Genomic DNA, 24160 nt, shown 5'->3' with positions numbered 1-24160 from the left:
AAGTGGAGTTAGGAGGTTTTGTTGTTCATTGATTTTAAGACCAGCTAAATGGACCTCCAAGCTCACAATGAGGTTGGAGGTCAAAAGGGGGTGGAGCCTGGAGTTAGCCAAACCAGCTAACTCCACCTCCCTTTGGTGGACTTAGCTGGTTTAGCAGAAAGTTTGAGGATCCAATGGAGTTAGCTGGTTTTGTCAGAAGCGCTTTTTAATACTTTTCATTGGTTCAATCTTTTTTTTTTTACCAACATACAGACGTAAAGGGTGTTCAATAGCCCTGATTTATGGAAAAAACGAGCGTCAAAATGGAGTTAGCTGGTTTCTGCCGGACAGCAACGATTATAATAAAAATCCACAATCAATGACTTCATTCAAGTGCCCAGTTTTCAGAAAAGAAGTTAAAAAGAAGAAAAAAGTGTATGTGGATCATTTCCCCCCCCCCTCCCCTACAGATTATGTATTGTGTTTGCAATTTCAGAAACCCTGTATTTCACAATGAATTGAAAGGTTAGCCCCTTGTGACGTAGCATCTAATTTCAGAACCAAATTTATTTTTATTACACAAGGAACTTGTTTCCATATTTTAACCACTTAAAGCCCTATATGTATACGTTGTACTACAGTACTGAGCAAAGAGTGCGCAATGCATCACAGTGAAACGTATTATGTGCTTGTAGATAGTTTTTTTTGCGTTATTTTGAAAAATTATGGAAAACATGTTTTGTTTTTTGGAACATTTTGAAAGATTTTGCCCATAATGACATCCACAGAATAGGGTTGCCAGGTTGAAAGTGGTCCTCATGGTTAAAAAAGTGGAGAAAATAATTAACAATAATCAATGATCCTTTTTTTTTTACCTGTATTGGTCTCATAATGTTTGGAATGTAGCGCACTTGCAAAACACCAACAAACAAACAAACAAACAAACAAAAAAAACATTTCAATCTTTGGTTGGTTTAAGGAGCAACAGTTTTATTTCAGCTGCGATGAAAAACCAGTCGCCTCCTCAGATTCTAAATATTCACGTTTAGGATTAAAGTGCAGAATTGTTTTCACAGCTTGTGTAAAAAAAAAGAAAAAAGAATTAAATAAGTCAAAAAGAAACATAATCCTAAAAATATCAAAACCGACAATGGGAGATCTGGAAAATATAAATATGATACAGAACAAGAGGAAAATATCATAAAACATATATAAGTATCAGCGACAACAATAACAATATTCCATCCATTTGAATCAGGCTTGCTTTATGATACAAAAAAAGGAAATCAGTTCAAAATGGATACGTTTTCGAAGTCGTTGGCAAGGCTAGCTTAAAACAAAGGCACAGCATTATTGAAGAGGTAACGATCCTTTGCAAAAAGAAGTGCTGCGACAACATTCTCATTCAGCACACACACACACACACACACACACACACACACACACACACACACACACACACACACACACACACACACACACACACACACACGTTGGAACATGCTTCACATAACAGTAACAGCTTGAGCTGGAATGGAGACACTGCGAAATCACTCGTATTCAAGTCTGCTGACAAATATTATTATCAGTGGGATATGGTCTTAATTAAGTAACAGAGATATTTTCTGTGTTGGTTCATTATATGCATGCTCGTTTGAAGTCTAAGGTCAATTTATGCTTTACGCAACAAATGTCAAACGAAAGTGAAATGTAAAAGATTAGTCACTGAGCAACTTCTCAGATGGTGTGTAATCTCTAGAAAAACTTAAGCTTTTACTCATCTCCGCGGAGAATGGTTGAAGCCTCAGAAGCCTGGTGGCTAAATCTGGTATCGCAGGACTTCCGCATTTGGGACGCTACGGCGTATGCTTCTACCGTCTGAAACGCTAGTGCGCCTGCTCTATTGGCTTCCAATCCAAGAAGTAGAGGATGGTACTTCCGGGTGCTTCATGCGCTTGTGAGAAACTTTCATTGAAATGAAAGGTGGGGGCCGGGCAGTCCGCCCTCTAGATATATTATAACTTTATGGGTGGGACTTCCGTCGTATGCATTTCCCCCGGAAACAATATTTTTTTGACCAATCACAACACTTATTTCATTCATGGAGAAAGTAAACAGATTTGTAAAGCATCAACGCCATTTCCTTGGGCGGTACTTCCGCCAAATTCCGGTACTTCCGTTTAGACACTCAACGCAGCCCTGTTCTTGCCCAGCGTGGGAAAAACGAATGGTCGCAGACCCGACCCATAAATTGTTGAGTTTACTCTGATTGGTATTAAGCTCCGTTACCATGGAGGTGCACGAGACTACATCCTGTTCCTTGTTTACATTTTGTGTGGCGACACCGTCGGCAAGACACAGACAGTATGAACGCTCCAATCTCAGAACGCGGTGAGAGACACGTAGTGATGCGAGGTGGTGTTGTTTGACCCACAAAGCACAAAGCATAAACTGACCTTTAACAGTTACTATACTGTGATTGTAGAATACTGCTCTCCTATATGATGTCACTGCAATTAATTGAATTGTAAAGTAGCTCCAGAAAGATTTACGGCCCTGAGCCAGAAAGTTATGAAGGTGGAAGGAAGGTGAGACCAAGCCACTTTAACCACTTGATTAACCACATAAGCCCTATAATAATATAGTTTGTCGTACGACGAATAGGAAAAATAGCAGCTATATAATAAGCCCACAAGCCCACAATGTTTGCTATTGTTTGACCATTTCCGCCGATAATGACATGCCCAAAATAGGGACTCCTCCCAGGTTCATGTGGTTAAAGGGGTTGGATTATAAAAGAGAGGCGAACAGCAGTGGAAGCCTCTTTGGGACATCATCACATCATGAAACCACTCATAAACAACACAGGATTTCATTCACAAAGGACCAGTCTGTAGGCAACAGGCAGAGTCGGGTCCTCAACATCCTCTTGGTAGCAACAACCAACCAGACAACGTTGTGTGTCTCTCCTGCATGGTGTGCTGCTGGGGTTGAATAAGGACATAAGAATGCACTTTTCTGCATTCTTCACCCCAGCAGATGGCTTATTCAGATGGCTTTTTTTTTTCAGAGCTCTTGATGAGCGCTCGGCAAGAGCTCTGGGTGGTTAAGTGTCTTTGTTCAAACCGGTGGTGACCTTCTGATCTTGGTATCTCTACCTACACTGCTACGGCCACACCGGATGGCCCTGATGGTGAACTTACTTTAAAAATCCACCAAATTACTTACTTTTTGCAATAACATCTAGTGGTATTAACAAAGGCAGTCACAATTTTGATTAATGATAATAAATCATCCGATTCTCTGGCTTGTGTTATCAAGAGGATGGATTTCCCAGGACACCATTTTTGAAAGGCTCAATCAGTGTCTTGCATTCATATATTATTATATACTGTATCAACCTGAACCAATGTCATTTTGAATTCTTTATCACAAGTAGCCCAAAAGAGGAGAGAAAAAAAGGAATCATGGCTTCAAGATGCCACTTGGGTAATATAGTGCAAATTAAAGTACTCAAATCTATACAAAAAGATTTCAGTGGTTTCATATCAAAAGAGATGCTGTTTTTTTATACGATTCAAACTTTTTTTTAACATGTCGTTCTCCATTCACGCGTTATCGTATTTTATTCCTTGTTTTCTTATTTAAATTCACAATGTATTAAGAGACAAAAATAGCTTGGTTTAATAGCTTAAGTAACCACACCTAGCTAGAAACACCATGCAGCTTGCGTTGTTACGCCCCATTTATATGTGGTTGCGCGCCAAGTGTCGCACAGCTAAAATTAGCAGCAACGCAACCAAGTATAAATCAGGAATTATGGTGAAAAAACTAAGATAAAAGAAATTGATTTCAGATTATTAGAGAGTTACTGAATGTTAGAAGGTGCAGAAAGAGAGAAAGGTGACAGCGAAAGAGAGCGATAGAATGTATATGCAACGCACAGAGACAGACAGACCGACACGAACAGAAGTATTTACAGCCAGCATTTTAAACAGTGGGGCGTCCCACATGGACACTCCATGAAAGGAAAGAGAGAGAGAGATATGTGTATGACAGCAGACGTTCTCATCACCTCCACACACTCAATGAAGCCAAATTCATTCATTGATTTTCAACTAAACAAAGCATGACGCATCTCGTTTGTATGTGTACGTGTGGAAAGCCAACCTCGTATCCGCTACCCTGGCTGGGGGAGACATTAAGCTTTTGGTCATCAGGCAGACGCTCTGAGCCACTACTGCTACATACAGTACGTCGTGGTAGATAGGGAGGGAGCGAGTCGCCTAGAAAAGCGTCTGTCCGAATGTATGTATGTATTTATTATGTACGTATATCCCCGATTTGTGTGTTAATCTCGCAAACCAGTGCACCAATCAGTGTCACATCTTTAAGCCTGCTGTGAGCTAGGCCAAGGAACTCAATCAATGTTATAATAATAACGATGTTCTTTTTTTGTGAACTCTTTATCTCAGATCCACGGTCACACCCAGGCCAGTCTGGAGCCAGGTGGAACTCCATATTTGAGCAAGAATGACGTCATCAACATGACATCAGAGATTCACAGGGAAGCCACGCCGATATTAGACCCCCGTCTTGTTTAATTGAAAATCAGTCATGTTCAGCGAGCCACGCCTCCTTATGACAAAGCATGAATTAGGCTTAACGACTGACGATTAACACTTTGAAGGTGGTCACTAGACATTTATCAACTATGTCTGGGGTTTTCGGCAAAAACAAGAACATGTTAAGATACCAATCAACCCATTCAAGGAGACGTTGTCTTAGCATGTGATTGTATGTTGTGATTGTGTTTGTGGCGAGTCTTAATGACACAGTGACACAGTAACTGCATGGCTGAGGTTTAAGAGACAGCTCCCATGTTCACTTATAAACAAACATGATGAATTTTGCGGTGATGTCGTGAGAGAATGTAATGGTTGAGTTCTAAAAGCCTGATGTATACTTAGTTCTTAGTTGTGCACCAGTGTTGCACCTCAAAAATAGCCGATCTAACAAGCTCATCAACGCGCTTGTAAGATCGGCTATTTTTGTCTAGTTTGACTCAAACGATCAAAAGGTGGCGTAAGTGATATTTCTGTGTTAAAGTAAGTGTTAAATTGCTCTATATTCAGTAATGATTGCTATAGAGTGTTCGTTCAGTAACAGGCGTCTCCCCGTCTCTTTAGTAAACAGAAAACACATTTTCAAATCGGGAGAGCAATTTATGATAATATGATTACTATATAGAGCTTTAACCTTTTAACAAAAAATTTAAAGTATCACTTACACTACCTTTGACATCCCTAACACTGCTATCATAGTGACTCCAATGTCTCCCCCCCCTCCCCCCCATGTTGACTGCAGTCAAGCCTTTCTCCGTAAATTTCAGCCGGTAGCCCAATAAAAATATGGCAATGTAGCATACAGTACGTATATAAAATATGTCTATACATTTTACAATATTTAAAACATTTACAATATCACAAGCTATGTACAACAGTATGGGTTTGAAAGCAAAGAAGATTTCACCTCAGAAAATCACAGAAATAAGTTAACAACTCGTTTAAAAGATCAGGAGGCGAAGTGTACCGAACGCAAAACGATGTGTACCTCGGAGTTTCATCAGTGCTACACGATGTGACGGAGAGGAGAGCAGCGTGACAGACACAAGTTGGCCTAGTATTCATTATTCTACTGGAAGTGTGCAAACCAGGTCACGTACATTGGGGACAGACAGGGGCTCACGTTGACAGGGATGTGACCCGACACCATTATTTACAGTCATGCACTTTTCAGACGGCCTTTAGAAGAAGCTCAGAAAGCCTCGGTTCAATTAATTCTCTAAAACTGGACAAGTGAGTGGATCTGGACGTATACTGTGTCTTTGCACGTAGAAAGCGCCCCTCTCCGTAGCATTTAAAAAAACATTGACCTCTGATATCCAAACCGAAAACCCAAGATCACGCGGGTGAAACTTAGCAAACACACGCAGAACAACTGATACTGTTCGAACTCTTAAATTATGAGGCTAAACATGATCTTACTTCACCGCTATGGCCATATAACTTTACAGCTTCAACAGTTTGACTGACTGGTGAGATGATCTGACCTGTTTATCAGCTTCAGGTTATCTTAGGGTGCAGCAAAACATCAAAGCTACGGTAATAACATTTCTGTTGATTTGACGTTCCATAGACCAACCTGTTCAGCTAGAGAGCCAGACTGTTTCCTTCCACACCCAACTGCGTTTATCTGGGTGTGGAGGGGTATTCACAGTACACCTGTCCTTAGAGGCAACACCCTGCCATCCATCCACCACGCCCGCTGACGCTGACGTAAGTCAGGTTGCCAAAGCTCCCGTCTCTCTCTGCCATTCACTGCCACCCACGCCACCAGCGCCGTGGGGAGTTAGCTGGTAGCTGCGGCCTCCTCTGGTTGCTCGGCGTGGGGGTGGAGGCCGTTCTCTGGCCGCGTGGTGGTGGTGGTGGCCACGGCGCTGTGTTTGGTCCAGAAGGCCTTGTGTAGCTGTTCCAGTTCAGTCACCACGGGGAGGCCCATCTCCAGGTGCATCTTCAAGTTCCCCAGCCACTCCTCCAGTTTGGTGAACGGCGGACTACAAGAGAAAGACATTTTAACAACTTAAACCAGGTACCCGAGTGGTCTGCACTTGGTCCCCTCCTTTTTCCCCCCTCTACACCAAATCTTTTCAATGAAAACATCCAATCTACAAGCTCACAAGGTGCCCCAACACAAACCGCTGTGACCTTGTAAATTTAGCACTTTGAGATTTGTTTCAAATGTAAAGTCCATTGTATACAATTTATCCTACTATAAAATCCTTTTATCTTACTATAAAATGAAGGAAACTCCGTCAGTCAGTCCGTGTGATCAGTTTCTCCTCACTTTCCCCAAATCTAAGCTGTTTATTGGCATTTTTGTGACCGGTCCTCACAGGCTAGTATGGGATGTGTAGTCATGGTTGTGGTCCCATAGCCCGGATGGACGGTGGGTGGAAATGGGCGCGTATGAACTCATTAATATCATTATTATTTTAGCAGAATGTTCATCTGATAGGGATGCTAGGGTTCAGTGGTGTAAAGTAACTAAGTAGATTTACTTAAGTACTGTACTTAAGTACACTTTTGAGGAATTTTTACCTTTATGGAGTATTTCCCATTTTCAATACTTTCTACTTACTTCTTCCACTACATCTCAGAGGCAAATATTGTACTTTTACTCCACTACAATTATTTGACAGCTTTAGTTACTAAAGTTAGTTACTAGTTACTTTGTAGATTTAGATTATTATCACAAAACATACATTACTTTTACTCAAGTACATTTTGAATAACTTACTTTTACTTGTAACAGAGTATTTCTACACTGCAGTATTGATACTTTTACTTAAGTAAAAAATGTGAGTACTTTTTCCACCACTGGGGTTCACGTAGGTAAACGACGTCTTACCGCTTGTCTGCGTCGAGGTCACAGCAGATGGCTGCCACAGGGAAGAAGGTCGGGGGGAGGTCGGCCGGACAGAAATGCTCCAGGAAACCAGACACGTTCAGACCAAAGTCCCCGGCCCGGGGCAGGTAGTCAGGGTCTGCGTTCACCCTGCCGATAATCTGGAGAGAAGGGGGACACATTTTGAAAATAAATCGTCTACATTGACGTGCCCAAAATAGGGAGGCCAGGTTACAAAGTAGTTACGTGTGCCTTTGGATTTTTATGAATATTTGACCAATGAAAAGTATTAAGAATCCCTGACTAATAAGCTTTAAATGCCTGAATACATTATAATTGCCCAATAATAAATACAGTAATAATGACATAGTAACGGCCTACTTGATCAGACTACAGCGTCACACAAAAGTATCAAAAGTAGCAGATCCACAAGCTCGCGCCGCGTTTTGAGCTTGTAGATCTGCTACTTTTTCATTTGAATGCTGAAAAGTAACAGTTTTGTACATATGAGGTTTCCACCCGACAGAGACGATATATACACGTACACAATATATCTCAATTGTCTTTGTTTTTGGATGTTGTGTTTTCATGTTTTCATGTTTGTTTGATATTAAATAATATTTAAGGTATTTGCTTTTGAACGGTGTCAAATAAGGTACTCTATTCTATTCTATTCTAACAGCATAAACACCCCCCCCCCCCCGCCGAACTTCTTACTGTACATATTTTTTCACACGATTTCTACCCGTTTATATGATATTTTGCATAGTAGTGTATATTTGTCTGTCATTGACTGTTTTGATGAATTGAGCACAAAGGACCCCAATAGACCATATTCACACGGCGGCCATGTTTCTATGAAGTCAATGAAAGTAGCCATCCCGGGTGGCGGCACTTTCAATGTTAAATTCCAATATGGCCGCCGTGTGAATATGGTCTATTGAAACAAGTCATAGTGCTTTCTTGGGTTTAAAATCCTCTTAACAGACCTTGTATTGAACTGTACTTCCCTGTGCTTGCCTTTGCAAACTGTTAATAAAGTGTTCAATCAATCAATCAATTGTTCCGACTCCACAATAACGGCATAATGCGTTAATAATCAACTTTATTTCAATTCAATAGTATATGACGGAACATCTTAAGCTACGGTTTGGCGCTACAAAAACCATGGGGTGTGGTGGTTTGGGTTCTGGTTGGGGTTTTCACATTACATGGTACGTAAAAAAACCCCCCAAAAAACAGCAGGGTGCTTCAGCGATCAAAAGATCCACAGGCTAAAAGATCCATTTTCAACATTTTGAGATATGGACAAAAATAATATTTAGGAGCCCCCCCAGCCTTGCCTTTAGGGGGGAAAGGTTTTACCCTGTCCCCCATCAACACCAGCAAGGGGTCACAAAAACAGATCCAAAACGGTGCCACAACAGTGAGACCACCAAGCTGAACCTGATGGTTCGTGCTGGACCACAAGGCATGGCGTGTATATCTGTCAGGAAGCCACATGAAGAGAGCTCCCCCTTCTCTCTCTAATCTATCTCCTCCTCTATCTAATGATGTCCATGTGTGTGGGGGGGACTTTTAAGCCTGATTTAGACCTTGTTGCACGATGGCGTCGCGTGCCACAAAAATAACAGATCTACAGGCCACCAACGCGCCGCGAATGCGACGCGTTGGTGGCTTGTAGATCTGCTATTTTCGCAGCGTAATACCGTCGTACGATAAAGAGCATAAATGTAATGCATTACTTTGACTGACTGACTGAGAGCTCTGGAGCCCAAAGTCTGCCAGAGTAGCCGGGGCTGAGCTTTAATGCTTACCACACGTCACCAGGATTGAACTGACAAGACCCCGGCATGGAATTTCACTCAGATTTATAAATACTTTTTTTTGCACAGTTTGGCGCTCTGGGAAGTCCTTCCAGTAACATGAAACTAACTTTGTGCTTTTTTTCTTCTTTTTTTTTTATATGAACTTTTCAGGGTTCACTTATTCCATCCCCAATAATAAGCCCTAAAATATTTCAACCACTCAAGCCACTTAATGTGGCTTCAAAACAACAATCCTCCCTCACACAACAAAAGGCAGAGCAGCGCAACAATGTGATGACTTTGTGTATAATTACATTCCTACATGAGTGAGAAATAAAAGACACAAAAACCCGACAACAATGTCTTTCGCTGTATTTTACTGACCTCACAGAGCATGATGCCAAACGAGAAGATGTCCACTCTCTCATCGTAGCTTTTCCCTGAGAAGAAAAATACAGCAATTAATGTTTTCTGTACATTGAGTTGGATAACATTTTTACGATTAATATCGTTGAGGTATGCAATACAATATTCATAAGTAAGCCTTGCCGAGCCATGTGGCCCATAGGGCAGGAGCCTATCTCCTGTTTCTGTAGCGTGATGCAGCTTGATGTAGCACACCCCCTGGACATGACGCTAGTATGTTACAGGGACTTACCCCCAATCCAACCCTTGATGCTGAGTGCCAAGCAGGGAGGCATTGGGTCCCATTTTTATAGTCTTTGGTATGACCCGGCCGGGGGAATTGAACCCTCCCAATCTCTAACCACAAGGCCACTGAGCTGGTATGTTGAGGTATGCAAGGTAAACAACAAATACAAATACTATAAAGTTACTGTATAAAGTTACAAATGCTGCCTATAATGCTGCGTATAGGGCTTCCCCCATAGTTGAATTCATTGTTTGGATTGGTTGATCAAGACTCTGTTAGTTTATTAGTCATTTCTTTATGCATTTTTCCATGCAGAATGAATTATCTCTTGCTAAATGATGAGCACATCTCTTTTAAATTCTAGATATAATAACCCTTTAATTCTACCAGTATGTAGGTCAATAGCCAGTCAATAGCCAGTAGTCAATATCAGAATACGTAGTGTACGATTGGGGTCCCAGAGATACATTTAAAAAAGGTCATCAAATGGGGGTCGCTCTCCTAATGCATATCAAACTAGGGTTCTTAAAATGAAAAAGGTTGAGAATCACAGTACCATGGATCATCTCTGGAGCCATCCAGTAGGGGTTCCCCACCACCGTGTATCTCTTCCTACGGTCAGGTTTCTTTATGCCGGGCAGGATGCCCTGTGCCAGCTTGTCTGGCACCATGAGCCGTGCCAGGCCAAAGTCTGCCACCACCACACTGTTGTTCTATAGAGAGACAACAGAGAGTTAAAATCTAAATTCATCTGCCATCACCACTACACTGTTGTTCTAATCTACAGGGACACCTGGGGAAAATGATCACAATATCTTTTCATTTTGACAATATTTTCTATATATATAGTTTTAGATATAATGGAAAGAATAACATTCCTCCGGTGACATAACCCATTTAGACCTGGAACCCCTATACGTTACTATACCTTTCAATCCGTGAACCCCTTTTGGTGTAGTTGATGCTATGTACAGTATATAGCAACACACATTTAAAAAAATATATTTGAAGTTTTTCAGAAAACTTAGGTCAGGATTTAGAAGGCGTCTTTAGAATCGGCCTCAGGTCTAAATGGGATAAAGTACAATAGAACAACCTGCCCTATGCTCCGAGAAGTTAAACCCCATTTTCCTTTCATTTCTCCTTGTCTGTATTTACCAAACACTGTAGACAGTAGAGTCTTTAATGGGGACACACTGTATTTGTTGTGTTCCTCATCTGGGCTGTATTTGAAGAAGGTTAGGTCCGCTGTACAGCAGCAATAACAAAGCTCTACTGTGTGTGTTTACACACTGCAGGCTTCACTCAACATGTATGTAAACTAACTGTCACATCTCTGTTGTCACTGTGCACACCTGACTGTCATGAAGGACAGCTGCTAATCCCCACAGGAAGCAAACACAGGCACGTGCATGAGCGTGAATGTACAGTACACGCATGTACACGCACGTGAGCGAGCAGGCACACACACACGCGCCTTATCTCAAGACTCTTGCTGGAGCCCTCATTCAATGCTACTTTGACTATGCTTGCATCTCTTGTTTCTCCAACATCCCAATGTCACTCAAAACTAAGCTTCAGACCTCCCAAAACAAACTGATTCGACTAATTCTCCGGCCTAAAGCCGAGAAGTAAACCCACCTGATTCCAACACATTTTGCTAGTCTGCGAGGGCTCAGGGTAGAAGACAGGGTTAAGAAATTAGAAATGGGATTGGTTTTTAAGATAGTCAAAAGGGCCTTGCCCTCAATGCCCTCAATGCCCTCATACCTGACTAACTACTTCTCCAAAGTGAGTGACACCCACAGCCACAATACTAGAGGGAGCGACAACAACAATCTGGTAACACCCAAATGTAGAACCAACATGGGAAAATTATCTTTCTACTACTCTACCACCAAAATGTCGAATGCCCTGACACCATCCATTAAAAAATGTGGATCACTGGCTTCTTTCAAAACAGGCCTGAAAATCCATCTTTCAGACCACAAGGGGAGGTAAACTCACTTTTCCCATAGAAAGATGACATTCACTGCAATTCCCCCCCCCCTTTTCTACTTGATGACATGTCTGTATGTTGGTCTTATTTTTATGCTATGTTGATGAATTGAATACATATTAACATTTTTTTTTGTTATCCTTTTAGCCTTGTCTAACTGAACCTTGTGCTGTTTACCTTTCTGTCTAAAAAAGCATTCAATCAATCGATCTCTTACCTCTCGGACCAGACAGTTGTATGAGTTCAGGTCTCGGTGGATGATGTTCATGGAATGTAGATATGACTGCATGACAGAGACAGCGAGCGAGTTACACAGATAAAGAGAGAGAGAGAGAGAGAGAGAGAGAGAGAGAGAGAGAGAGAGAGAGAGAGAGGAGGGAAGGAAAATAAAAAGAGAAATTAAAGAACTGAAGGCTTAGGTGATCTTAGATCTTAAACTGGTACCAAATGGAACCGTCTAAGCATTGTTTAATTCTCTCTGGGATTAACTGGCTTTGTGGATTGCAGTAATCCAGTCACACGTTGTTACTATAGTCAAAGAAAATATACCAAAGGAAAGCATTTAAACCTGTTTAAAGCAGTCTAATCCTGTAGGAATTCATCTAGTAATTTCTACAGGGACACATGGGCTAGCCACTAAATGACTGATACTGTAGTTCATACAAATAGCCACTGGAGGGCAGTATCAGTAAGGCTAATAGTAACCATTGCGTCCATCCAATACTGCACTGCAGCTTTCTCTGCTCAAAATAAACATCTTTTATGTTGACTTGAAGCACTCTTGTTGTGAAATGCACACAGACCAAAGGTGATGTGAACTCACCATGCCAGCAGCTATGTCCTTAGCAAAGCTGACCCTCTGGTTCCATGGGTAGTTACTGTCCTGTGAGGAGTTAATGACAAACACCACATTCTTCATGAGCAGGAAGGAGTCATGTCTCATTTCTATTCATATTTTAGACCTCTGATGTTCCAAACAGGGACAAAAGAAAGAATCCACCAGCAGCCAGAAGCGATCCCGTGCTCGAGGCTAATGGGGTAATTTATGTTTATCTGTGTGCTGGTAACACACACGTTGTGCTGTGATGCATTGTGAGCTTGTAGATCGTCTATCTACACCGGCACACAACCAAGTATAAATCAAGCATAACACTGATACCACCAGAGAGCTGCTGCAACGTATACAAAGTCTGAGGAGCCGAACAAAAACAGAATGTTACTCTTATGTGCCCATTACAATAAAGATGACCTTGAACGCATCATGGACCAGAGAAGAAAACATTCACATCAGCATGCAGTGGTGGAGAGTAACTAAGTACATTTACTTAAGTACTGTACTTAAGTACAATTTTGAGGTATTTGTACTTTACTTGAGTATTTCTAATTTCCAATACTTTTACTTCTACTCCATTACATCTCAGAAGCAAATATTGTACTTTTGCTCCACTACAATTATTTGAAAACTTATAGTTACTAGTTACTTTGTAGATTTTGATTATTATTATTACAAATCATACATTAACAACTTCAGCCCTGTATACATTTCGGCCATTTGAAAATAGTCGATCTACAAGTTCACAATACATTGTGATGCGACGCATTGTGAGCTTGTAGATCTGCTATTTTCAAAAGATTTTTTATACATTTGAAAACTTGAGATGGGACATTCTGCATAATGAGTACTTTTACTTTTGGTACTTTAATTACATTTTGATGCCAATACTTTTGTACTTTTACTCAAGTACATTTTGAATTTTACTTAAGTAAAACATTTGAGTACTTTTTCCACCACTGCCTGCATGCACACACACTCCCCTCACCATCTTCTTGATGATGTCCCTCAGGGTTCCTCCCTTGATGTACTCTGCGATGAAGTTGAGTCTCTTGTCCTTGTAGAGGACACCGATGAACTTCAGCACGTTGGGGTGTTCCAGACAGCGCATCACCTTCACCTGAGCACACAACGCAATGAAAGGCTTATTACAATTTACAATTTAGGCATTTAACAGACGGTCGAGATTACGGCGGAAGATTGGGAGTGAGTCTGCAGTTCTAATTGCAACGGGGAGTTCATTCCACAGCTTGGGAGCCAGAAGGGCGAAGAAAACCCTGACACACAGAAACCTGACATAGCATACTGTGTAGAACTTTCCTGAAAAACCCTGATGTCTAAAAGTGCAAAACCAGGGTGGGTGGGATGGATTGTTGGAAGGCATGGTTGGAATTCTGACATGGTTGGAGTTTTTTGACAGTACAGCAGGGTGTTGACATAAAGCCCCTAAAGATGACCCTTATTTCTCCACCAACATTCCAACCTCAGTCAGGATGGGAGGGTTTTATGAGCCGTCAGCATCTCAGCGTGACGACAAACCTCTAAAAACCCCACCACCCGCCTGCCTGCTCTGTTCCCCTGGCCAAACCCACTGGAAACCTTTCTCTTTTAGGGGCCGTGTCCACACAGAGAACACCTTTTGCGCTGAGGAGCGCTGTGGGTATCATGTCCATAGTGCTCACATGCAGCGCTTATTAACACTCTCAACGTTCAAACCCATCAACCACTGCTGTGCTCAAATGTCCTGATCTACGATTCAACACCGGGTCGTAAAGGATCAAAAGAACAGGACCAACTGGAACCAGACTTTGAGAACCACTGCAGTAAGTCTCCATCACTCTGTTGTGAACCTTTGACATACTTCTGTATCTTTAGAGAAATGGAACATCGCTGACAGACGCCTACAGTACATAAAAAAAACATTCGCTCAACATTTTGCTACTGAATTTTCCTGAAGTTCAAGATATCGCAACTAGACGGTGGTCAACTGTTTTGAGTGAGTCCCACGGTACTACTACTAACCATTAAATACGTATTATTGGAAAAGAATAACATGCCAGTCGAGGGTGGACCGTCTCTTAGAAACGGTAAATGCATGCCTCTTATGGGATAATAATCTGTCTAAAAACGAAATTATTTTGGGAGGTCAGTAACCAGTAGGTACAGTACGGGACATTTCTGACTGTCTTTCTAACTTAATGACGGGTCTGGTGACAGGCGGTGTCTGAAGTGTGATAAATGTCTGTAGGAACGCATCAATCCTTCATCCTTCATAACAGTGAAGGCTGTATTTACATCATCTGCCACCTGTCTATTTTGATACGAGCCACGTATGTATGTACGTATGGTATAGCAGCATTTGTGGTTAGATTTAGGTTTATTTAATCTGTGGTACATTTAAGTGGAACAGCCACTTTTAAGAAAAGCTATTTTCACACTGGAGGCCGCGGTCTGCTACTGTTGATTCATGAGCACTTAAGCACTGGTTGTGTGTGTGTGTGTGTGTGTGTGTGTGTGTGTGTGTGTGTGTGTGTGTGTGTGTGTGTGTGTGTGTGTGTGTGTGTGTGTGTGTGTGTGTGTGTGTGTGTGTGTGTGTGTGTGTGTGTGTGTGTGTGTGTGTGTGTGTGGGTGTGTGTGACCTGTACTGACCTCTTCTCTAACCTTTAGGCTACATGGGTGATTCGATTAAGCCCTATATACTTCATCCTACGACTAATAGCAAAAATAGCCGATCTACAAGCTCACAATGCATCGCGATGCAACACGTTGTGAGCTAGTAGATAAGATTATTTTCACTATTTTGACATTTTGAAAAGTTTTTTTAAATTAGTTTAGTCTTCACCTATAAAGAAATGCCCAAAATAGGGACGCCTATGGTTAAAAGTGGTTAATAAGTTACGTTTTCCCTCATGTCCCAGTATGCGTACAGTATGCATACTCCAGAATACTCCACAGAATTAGGAAACAAAGGCAGATGGCATTTCACATGCGAACGCTGTGCAGACTCGCAGTACAGCCTAACCTGCTAGATCCAGCTGCTGTTTTTTAATTGTCAAGTCTAATAATTGTCACACGGTGTCACACAGATACAGCACGTACGTTGTCACTCGTCACCCACCTCTTTGAGGAATGTTCTTTGTGTCTCGTCGTCGAAGCGAATCAGCTCTTTCATCACCATCACCTCCCCGGTCTCCCGGTGTGTCACCTGTGACAACGACACACACCACAGCGGCATCGTTAAGCTGGGCCGTGGCACGTGGGAACGCCGTGACCTCATCCATGTGACATTTACACTGAAGCTGTGAGCGTGTGAGACGTGTTGGATCCACTTGATCTGCAGTCCTACCTCTCTGCATGAAATGACCCTGTTTGACATCGTTTAACGGCCATTGAAACCGGGAATGCATCTGTGTAACCGACCATTATTTTATATTTTGGCTATTCAAAAGTAGCAGATTTACAAGCTCATAGTGCGGCACCGCTATGAGCTTAAAACCCTGTATATACTTTGTTGTACATCCCTGTATATACTTTGTTGTACATCAAATAGCAAAAAAATACCCTCGTTATAACGCGTTGTGAGCTGTTTGGCTATTTTTGCAGAATGTTTGCCTATTATTACGACATGGCCAGAATGTGGACACTAGTCGTTAAAAACATCAATTCATCTTTGAAAAATATATGAACAACACTGGCTCTGAGGGAACAAGATTAACAGACACAAATAACCTGGGACACGTATTTTCTAGCAGAAAGGTGATGGCAGCATTCACAGCCATGGTTTTAGGATTTCAAAGGCTGAGTTTGTTGCTTACACATTACTGTTTGTCTAAAGTGTTATGGTGGGCACCATGCGGAAATCCCAGATGAAAGCTAAACGTTGGTAAACTGAAGTTCTACTTGCATCCTCAGCTAGAACGTACCGTCTGTACTTTTCATGTCACACATTAAACCAGAACCACTTCCTGTACTCTATGTCCTACATTGTCCTTATTTTTACTTTGTTCTACATACTGGAAATAAAGGGATTCTGAGTTTGGAAGTAAATCATCCTAATTGATGCTGGGACAGAGCAAGGGGTGGAGGAGGGGCCTATATATATATATATATAGACAGAGGAGATATACCAGATCACCTGCAGCAGAACCGAGTGACAAATTAATACCAGTGGTGGACAGTAACTAAGTACATTTACTTGAGTACTGTACTTACCGTACGTACATTTTTGGAGTATTTGTTTTTTGCAAGCTGATGACTTTAACTAATTAACCACTTAAGCAGATATAGTGAAATTAACTGATCTACAAGCTCTGCTATTTTCTCTATTCATTCTGAAAACGTACGTATGTACTTTGTACTTTGTAATATAGTATTATTATACTCAAGTAAATAGTATTTACTTGAGTATATACTTTGTCCACCACTGACTAATACACATGCCTTTCCTTTTCACTGCTGCCATCTGCTGGACATCCTCGGTGGGGTCATGCAAGGTTCTGGTAGTCATGCAAGGCCTGTCCAAAGCAGTGTTGTGTGTGTGTGTGTGTGTGTGTGTGTGTGTGTGTGTGTGTGTGTGTGTGTGTGTGTGTGTGTGTGTGTGTGTGTGTGTGTGTGTGTGGGGGTGTGTTTGTGTGTTTGTGTGTGTGTGTGTGTGTGTGTGTGTGTGTGTGTGTGTGTGTGTGTGTGTGTGTGTGTGTGTGTGTGTGTGTGTGTGTGTGTGTGTGTGTGTACCTTAATGGCCTGTCCAAAGCAGCCCTTCCCCAGCACCTCTCCATGGATGAGGTCCGAGGCACGGAAGATGCGGTGCATCCGGTTGGAGGACACGACACGGAGTGACTCAGAGCGGTTGATGTCCTTCCTCTGGGACAGAGGGGAGGCCGAGTTGCTGGCACACGGAGACTTGTCTATACTAAGACTTCTCCTGGGGGAGAGAGAGAGGGAGAGACAGAGAGACAGAGAGAGGGAGAAAGAGGGATAGGGAGGGAGAGAGAGAGAGAGATGGGGGGAGAGAGAGAGAGGGAGGGAGAGGCGGAGAGACAGAGAGAGAGGGAGAGAGAGGGAGGGAGGGGGAGAGAGAGAGAGGGAGAGATTGAGGTAGAGAGATAGAGATAGGGAGGGAGAGGTGGAGAGACAGAGAGAGGGAGAAAGAGGGAGATATGGGTTAGAGAGAGAGAGATGTGGAGAGAGGTAGAGAGAGAGATGGGGAGAGAAAGAGAGAGAGAGAGAGAGAGATAGAGATTGGGAGAGAGAGAGAGAGAGAGAGCGATAGATGGGGAAGAGAGAAAGAGAGAGATGGGGAGAGAGAGAGGGAGGGAGGGGAGAGAGAGAGAGAAGGGGGAGATAGAGAGGGGGAGATGGGGGGGAGAGAGAGAGAGAGAGAGAGAGAGAGAGAGAGAGAGAGAGAGAGAGAGAGAGAGAGAGAGAGAGAGAGAGAGAGAGAGAGAGAGAGAGAGAGAGAGAGAGAGAGAGATGGGGAGAGAGAACAAAGGAGGACAGGGAGGGTGTGAATATAAATATTTCAGAGCTATAAGCTGCTCCTAGGCAGAGTCAGAGTCATTAACATGCAGAGTGTTAAGTGGATGCTGCTAATTAGACGTCAGTGTGTGTAATTAGGATGACAGGCAGTCCATCAGTCATTAAGTGTTGTGTTCTAAATTGTCAAATGAGATAAATATCAGCAGGGCTGTAACTATACATGATTTACATATCAATTATTCTATCGATTACTTTTTCGATTCATCAAATAATCGAGGTAATCTGTTAGATTATAATCGACTAAATCGATTGGTCTGATGAACCACTTAAGCACTATTTAATACTTCGTCGTACAACAGTGTCACATAAAAATTATCGGTTATTTCCGCAGTTTTTTTTTTAAGTCTTGAAAGACAAAAGGTAAAATTTCAATTGTTTTACAAACCAAATTGATTATATTTTATTACAATCGTTTAGCGATTATGTTTTCTAATCAATTAAATAGATTTGTGCGATTAACTGTTTATTAACCCTAAACATCAGACACAGGCAGAGTTGAAACAACCTTATCTGTATCTGTGTGTGTGTGTGTTTCTTACGTGATGATGCGAGAGCGCAGGTTGGTGATGTCGGGGTTGGGGGGCTGGGTGATGGGCAGGACGGGGCTGGGACCCTCTGAAATCGGGGTGTACAGGGGTAGGTCCAGCTGGTCCTCACCCCCTCCTCCATGGCCTGGGCTGTGAGGGTCGTGTTCGATGGTGAGCTGGAGCAGCCGACTGGTCTCCTGGATCAACAGGTCAATCTGGGGGGTTCAGAAGGGCTAGTTACTGACTGTAGAATGAGCAACAGCTATTATTCTCTAGTAGAATTTGTGAATAGTTCAAAATGTCTCCATCAGAAAAAAAACTGATGCACATTTTCACGATTATCATTATGTTATGATAATGAGTGGTTCTCAAACATTTTCATGCCAAGGACCTCCAAATTGATGTATGTATTTGACTTGGGACCATCTGAAAAGATTTTGTACCAGGGAGCCCCATAAGAGAAGATTTCAATATTTTCCCCCAAAAAATCAAAGATATTCTAGATTTGTGAAGAGTTTTTCAAAAAATAGTAGATCTACAAGTCCACAACACGTCACAAAGAGCCAAAGTATAGTAGTAATATAGTAGTACTAGGGTTAAAGTGGTATAGATATAAGCTATATCAACTCATTTTGGAAGTCCCTGGACAGTGTGGACACCAAGTTGCGAACCACTGTGACAGAGTATAAGTATACAGTATGTATATGATGCGCTCACCAATCAGGTCTTTCATTTTAAGTGCAATTGTGCTGACTTTCAACCTAAATCCTATGGTTCTATATTGTGAGGAGGACATATGAAGGACATCTCTGTTCACCTACAATATGTAAAAACCTTTAAACGTGTTCGACATACTGCTGGCAGATGGTTTCCAGCACCCTTGACGTGCAGAGCATGATAATATTATGCTCTGAGATTACCTTGCTTAATGTCAGTCGCTCTGGATAAGAGCGTCCGCTAAATGCTTCAATTGTAAATTGATAGGATTCAGGTAAAACATCTGCAAAAGTTGACCTTTGGATTGAATATTGGATGTATGTGTGTGTGTTTGTGTATGTGTATGTGTGTAGTTGTGCGTGCGTGTGTGCGTGCGTGCGCGCGCACACGTGTGTGTGTGTGTGAGTGAGTGTGTGTGTGGGGGGTTCCCACCTCATCCAGGGGAACGTTGTGAATGGGCGTTCCGTTGATCTCCAGGATCCTGTCGCCAACGTGAATGGAGTTCTTCACATCTGGACTGATGCAGTCAGTGTCCACCCTGCATAAAGTACGACAATGACAATCACACCTGGACTATGACGATGACAATCAACATCTGGACTATGACGATGACAATCACATCTGGACTATGACGATGACAATCACATCTGGACTATGACGATGACAATCACATCTGGACTATGACGATGACAATCACATCTGGACTATGACGATGACAATCACATCTGGACTATGACGATGACAATCACATCTGGACTATGACGATGACAATCACAGCCAGCTGAGCTGTGTCCACCCTGCATAAGGAATGACAATTGCAAAGGATTCGTTGTGGGTCAAAAGTTCACTGCCACCACCAATGGACTGGTGTACAACCCCAGCCCTCTGGATGACAGACAGCCTATAGATCCAGCAGTTCAGCCATGCGGGACGGGGTGAGAATGACCCGTCTCTCTCTCTCTCCTACAGCACATGGTCGAACATCACACTAAAGCCTGATTTACACTTGGTTGCGTGCGTGGGTGTCGGGCGCCCTGTCGTGATGATGCATCATGTGGCTGCAGCGCCATGCTCTCACATAGAAAATGAATCAGAGCCTCTCGACTTGGTGTCTGTACACATTTAGTGTAGTGTGGATGCACTTAACACATTAACCCATTAAGACCGGGAACGCATACTGTGTCATTTTAACATTTCTTTGGCTATTCAAAAATAGCAGATATACAAGCTCATAGTGCGGCACCAAGTGCTGCGGTATGAGCTTATAGATCTGCAAAAAAACTTTAACCGTGGAAAATGTGTGCAAATCTTTGAATATATATATTTTTAAAGCGAACATTTGTAACTCAAATCTTTGCTTCATGGGGGTCCCTGGAACAAAACATTTTGAGATGGGGGTCCACGGCCAAATACATATCTAAAAATGTTTTCTAAATCCTAACAGTATGTTGCTATATCAGTGGTCCAACTTTTTCCATGTCAAGGACCCCCAAAATGATATGTATTTCGCCGCGGCCGCTCAAAATATGTTGTTCCAGGGACCACCCAGAAGCACAGATCGGTTCAAATATGATTATTTGGGGGGGTCCCCAGTTCGATTATTTTGGAGGTTCCCTCGTTCAATTATGATTATTTTGGGGGTCCCTCGTTCAAATATGATTATTTTGGGGGGTCCCTCGTTCAAATATGATTATTTTGGGGGGTCCCTCGTTCAAATATGATTATTTTGGGGGGTCGCAGGGGGGTTGAGAACCACTGCTGTAGAATACAATCAGAGCCCTTTAAATAGTTCTGCAGGAGGACATGGGGTGAATACGATAAGGTTTCTATTTATGAACGACAATGAGTTCCATATTTTAACTGTAATGATTCTCTTTTCATTATCAATCTATTGAAGACGTTTCAAATTAACCTCATTGACCCCCACTAGGCCATTTCTTTATGCTCTCTCCCTAATCGCTAATCCTCTGTCAAGTTCATCTTAACCCATTGAGCCCGGGAAAGCATCTGTCATTTTAGATTTGAACCACTTTAACCATTATCTTTGGCTATTCAAAAATAGCAGATATACAATCTCATAGTGCCGCGCTATGAGCTTGTAGATCTGCAAAGATGTAGATGAGCTTGTAGATCTGAAAAACCTTATATTCATTGTTAATATAATCAGTGGTTCTCAAACTTTTTCATGTCAAGGGCCCCCAAAATGATATGTATTTGGCCGCGGACCCCCTTCTCAAAATATGTTGTTCCAGGGACCCCCCAGAAGCAAAGATTTTAGTTAAAAATGTTCGCTTTAAAAAATATATAAGATTTGCACACATTTTCAAGATAATTTTTTTTTTAGATCTACAAGCTCATAGCACTCAGTGCTGCGCTATGTTACACAGATGAGTGTTACACAGATGCGTTCCCGGTTTTAATGGGTTAAATACATTTGCACTCTTTCACACTCACGCACGAACACACACACACACACACACACACACACACACTCATGTTTGTATTACTATACTCATGAGGACATTAACGTTTTAGGACGACAATGCTATCAATGCCATTTGTTTCTTGGCATTTTTAACTGTAATCCTGGAGCCAAAAAATAGCAGATCTACAAGCTCACAGCGTGTTGCAGTGATCTGCTATTTTCCGGTGCACAACAGCAGCGCACGACCAAGTGTAAATCAGGCATACCTCCATCTCTAATGCCTTCAACCTAACCTTTAAAAGGATCCCTTTAAAAGACGCCTCAAATATTTTTGTTATTTTAGAAACAGTTCATCTTTTACTCAAGGGGGACAACGCCCGTCACAGGTTGATGATGTCATTTGTCCATGTGTGGTCCAGTCCTAAGGAATGTTATGAGCATGTCCTAATAAAAAAACAACGTAATACTTCCTAAGGTTAATATGAACATCAAAACAATATTTTAAATATGTTTTATTAGCATATGCATTCCATACATAATTTTTTTTAAAATGTCCAATCCTAACCACAACCTGAAATTATTTTTCTTTAGGCATAAAACATTGCGAGGACATTTGGTCCAGTTTGTATTTCACACACACTCACTCACTCGCACACTCGCACACACGCACACACGCACACACATACAGTACGCACACACGCACACACACACACACACACGGTGCAGAACTTACTGTGACACTCTGACGGTTGGTTGGATGTGTTCGGGGCTGTAGCCGTTGGGAGGGCTGATTGGCTGGTCGATGGAGACCGAGATGCCCCGCCCCTTGCGCCCGTTGGCACCGGCGTCGGCGGAGGCGGGGATGGACACCAGCGTCACCGTGTGGGGAATGCGTGAGTACGGCGGCGAGGAGTCCGGCAGGGTCACCGGGGTCACGATGGTCTGGTAGTAACACTGCCCGCTACAACACCACAACACAACACAACACGACACACAGAGAGACACACAAACATCAAAGAAAAAGTTCATTTTAAAAGGAAACTTAAACATTATATACTATACCATTCTTAACTTACATACAGGATTGACTGTGACATTTAAAATCTGCTGTATTCCTGTTGGATTCTCTCTTTTTTTTCTTTTTAAATTGTATTTTTGTATCTGATAATATATCTATGTATCTATAATGTTTTATATATTGTGATTAATGTATATTAAAGGGCGACCCATTTTCAACCTATCTTCATATGATTGGTCCTCACTAATGCTCATGATGAAATTGGCTTAATGGGTTCATTTAACACTGAGAGTGTACATTTTACAATGCAGGAAAGACTTAGTAAAGAAAACGGTAGTCTTCATCATCATCATGTCTATACACGCACAGTATCCCGAGCAATTATTAGAAGATGTTACTGGTCCCATTATGATGGTTCTCAGAATGTGCTGCAGAGAGAGAATATTTGTTCAGCTTTACTGTGTGAGCGTGCGCATGTGTGTGTGTGTGTGTGTGTGTGTGAGTGTGTGTGTGTGTGTGTGTGTGTGTGTGCGTGTGTGTGTGTGTGGGGGCGAGTGGATAGATTTTTAAATACAACCCGTCTTGTTTGACTTTGCTTGACGTCAATGATCTGTGTATACTGTGTGTGTGTGTGTGTGTGTGTGTGTGTGTGTGTGTGTGTGTGTGTGTGTGTGTGTGTGTGTGTGTGTGTGTGTGTGTGTGTGTGTGTGTGTGTGTGTGTATTATAACCATCTTTGGTAAACATACACATATTGCATAACTGTGAGGCTGCTCTCACGGCCGGTGTCTAAAAATGGCTTGATTCAGTGTGAGGCCTTTTGAAATATCTATCAGATGATTAAAAACCAAGTGCTGCTGAATGTCCCCTATTCAGCAGAGATATGCTAAACACAGGCCTCTCAGCCCTCCTCTCTGATGAATATTTATACATTTCTTGCAAGTGGGGAATTTAACCTGAGATAACCTGAGAATGTAACATAAATATACCCTGGAAGAACTCTGACAGAGCCACTGGAGAATCACTCTTCACCTGTTCACACTTACATGCTTACAGAGGACAAGCTGCAGTGTGTGTGAGTGTTTTCCACTTTCCATCATTTATTTCACATTTGACATTAATTTATACTACTTTGAGCCTACTAAAGGTGCCGCTTGCCTAAAAATTCACTGATGTACAAGCGAAGAAGGCAACGTCATGCAA

At 42.1% G+C, this 24160-nt stretch overlaps 1 protein-coding gene across 3 annotated transcripts in view; it reads right to left on the bottom strand.

Annotated features, from left to right (window-relative positions):
• Nucleotides 1-942: 942 nt before the first annotated feature.
• limk1a (LIM domain kinase 1a) overlaps nt 943-24160 on the bottom strand; it is a 106100-nt gene continuing 82882 nt past the window's right edge. For 2 of the 3 annotated variants that reach the window (XM_080428687.1, XM_080428688.1), the window contains 12 exons: nt 22675-22902; nt 19949-20054; nt 18812-19014; nt 17469-17658; nt 15856-15942; nt 13726-13857; nt 12729-12788; nt 12123-12188; nt 10463-10619; nt 9639-9694; nt 7450-7607; nt 943-6595 (listed from right to left, as the gene is read on the bottom strand). In XM_080428687.1, coding sequence (XP_080284813.1) covers nt 6391-6595; nt 7450-7607; nt 9639-9694; nt 10463-10619; nt 12123-12188; nt 12729-12788; nt 13726-13857; nt 15856-15942; nt 17469-17658; nt 18812-19014; nt 19949-20054; nt 22675-22902 — 1648 coding nt within the window. In that variant the 3' untranslated portion in view covers nt 943-6390. The remainder of the gene's footprint in view (nt 6596-7449; nt 7608-9638; nt 9695-10462; nt 10620-12122; nt 12189-12728; nt 12789-13725; nt 13858-15855; nt 15943-17468; nt 17659-18811; nt 19015-19948; nt 20055-22674; nt 22903-24160) is intronic. The other variant, XR_013933180.1, reaches the window with a different exon arrangement.

This window comes from Gymnoscopelus braueri (assembly GCF_963280865.1).
Source record: "Gymnoscopelus braueri genome assembly, chromosome: 5".
Taxonomy (NCBI): domain Eukaryota; kingdom Metazoa; phylum Chordata; class Actinopteri; order Myctophiformes; family Myctophidae; genus Gymnoscopelus; species Gymnoscopelus braueri.
This window is presented reverse-complemented; position numbering and strand designations above follow the sequence as displayed.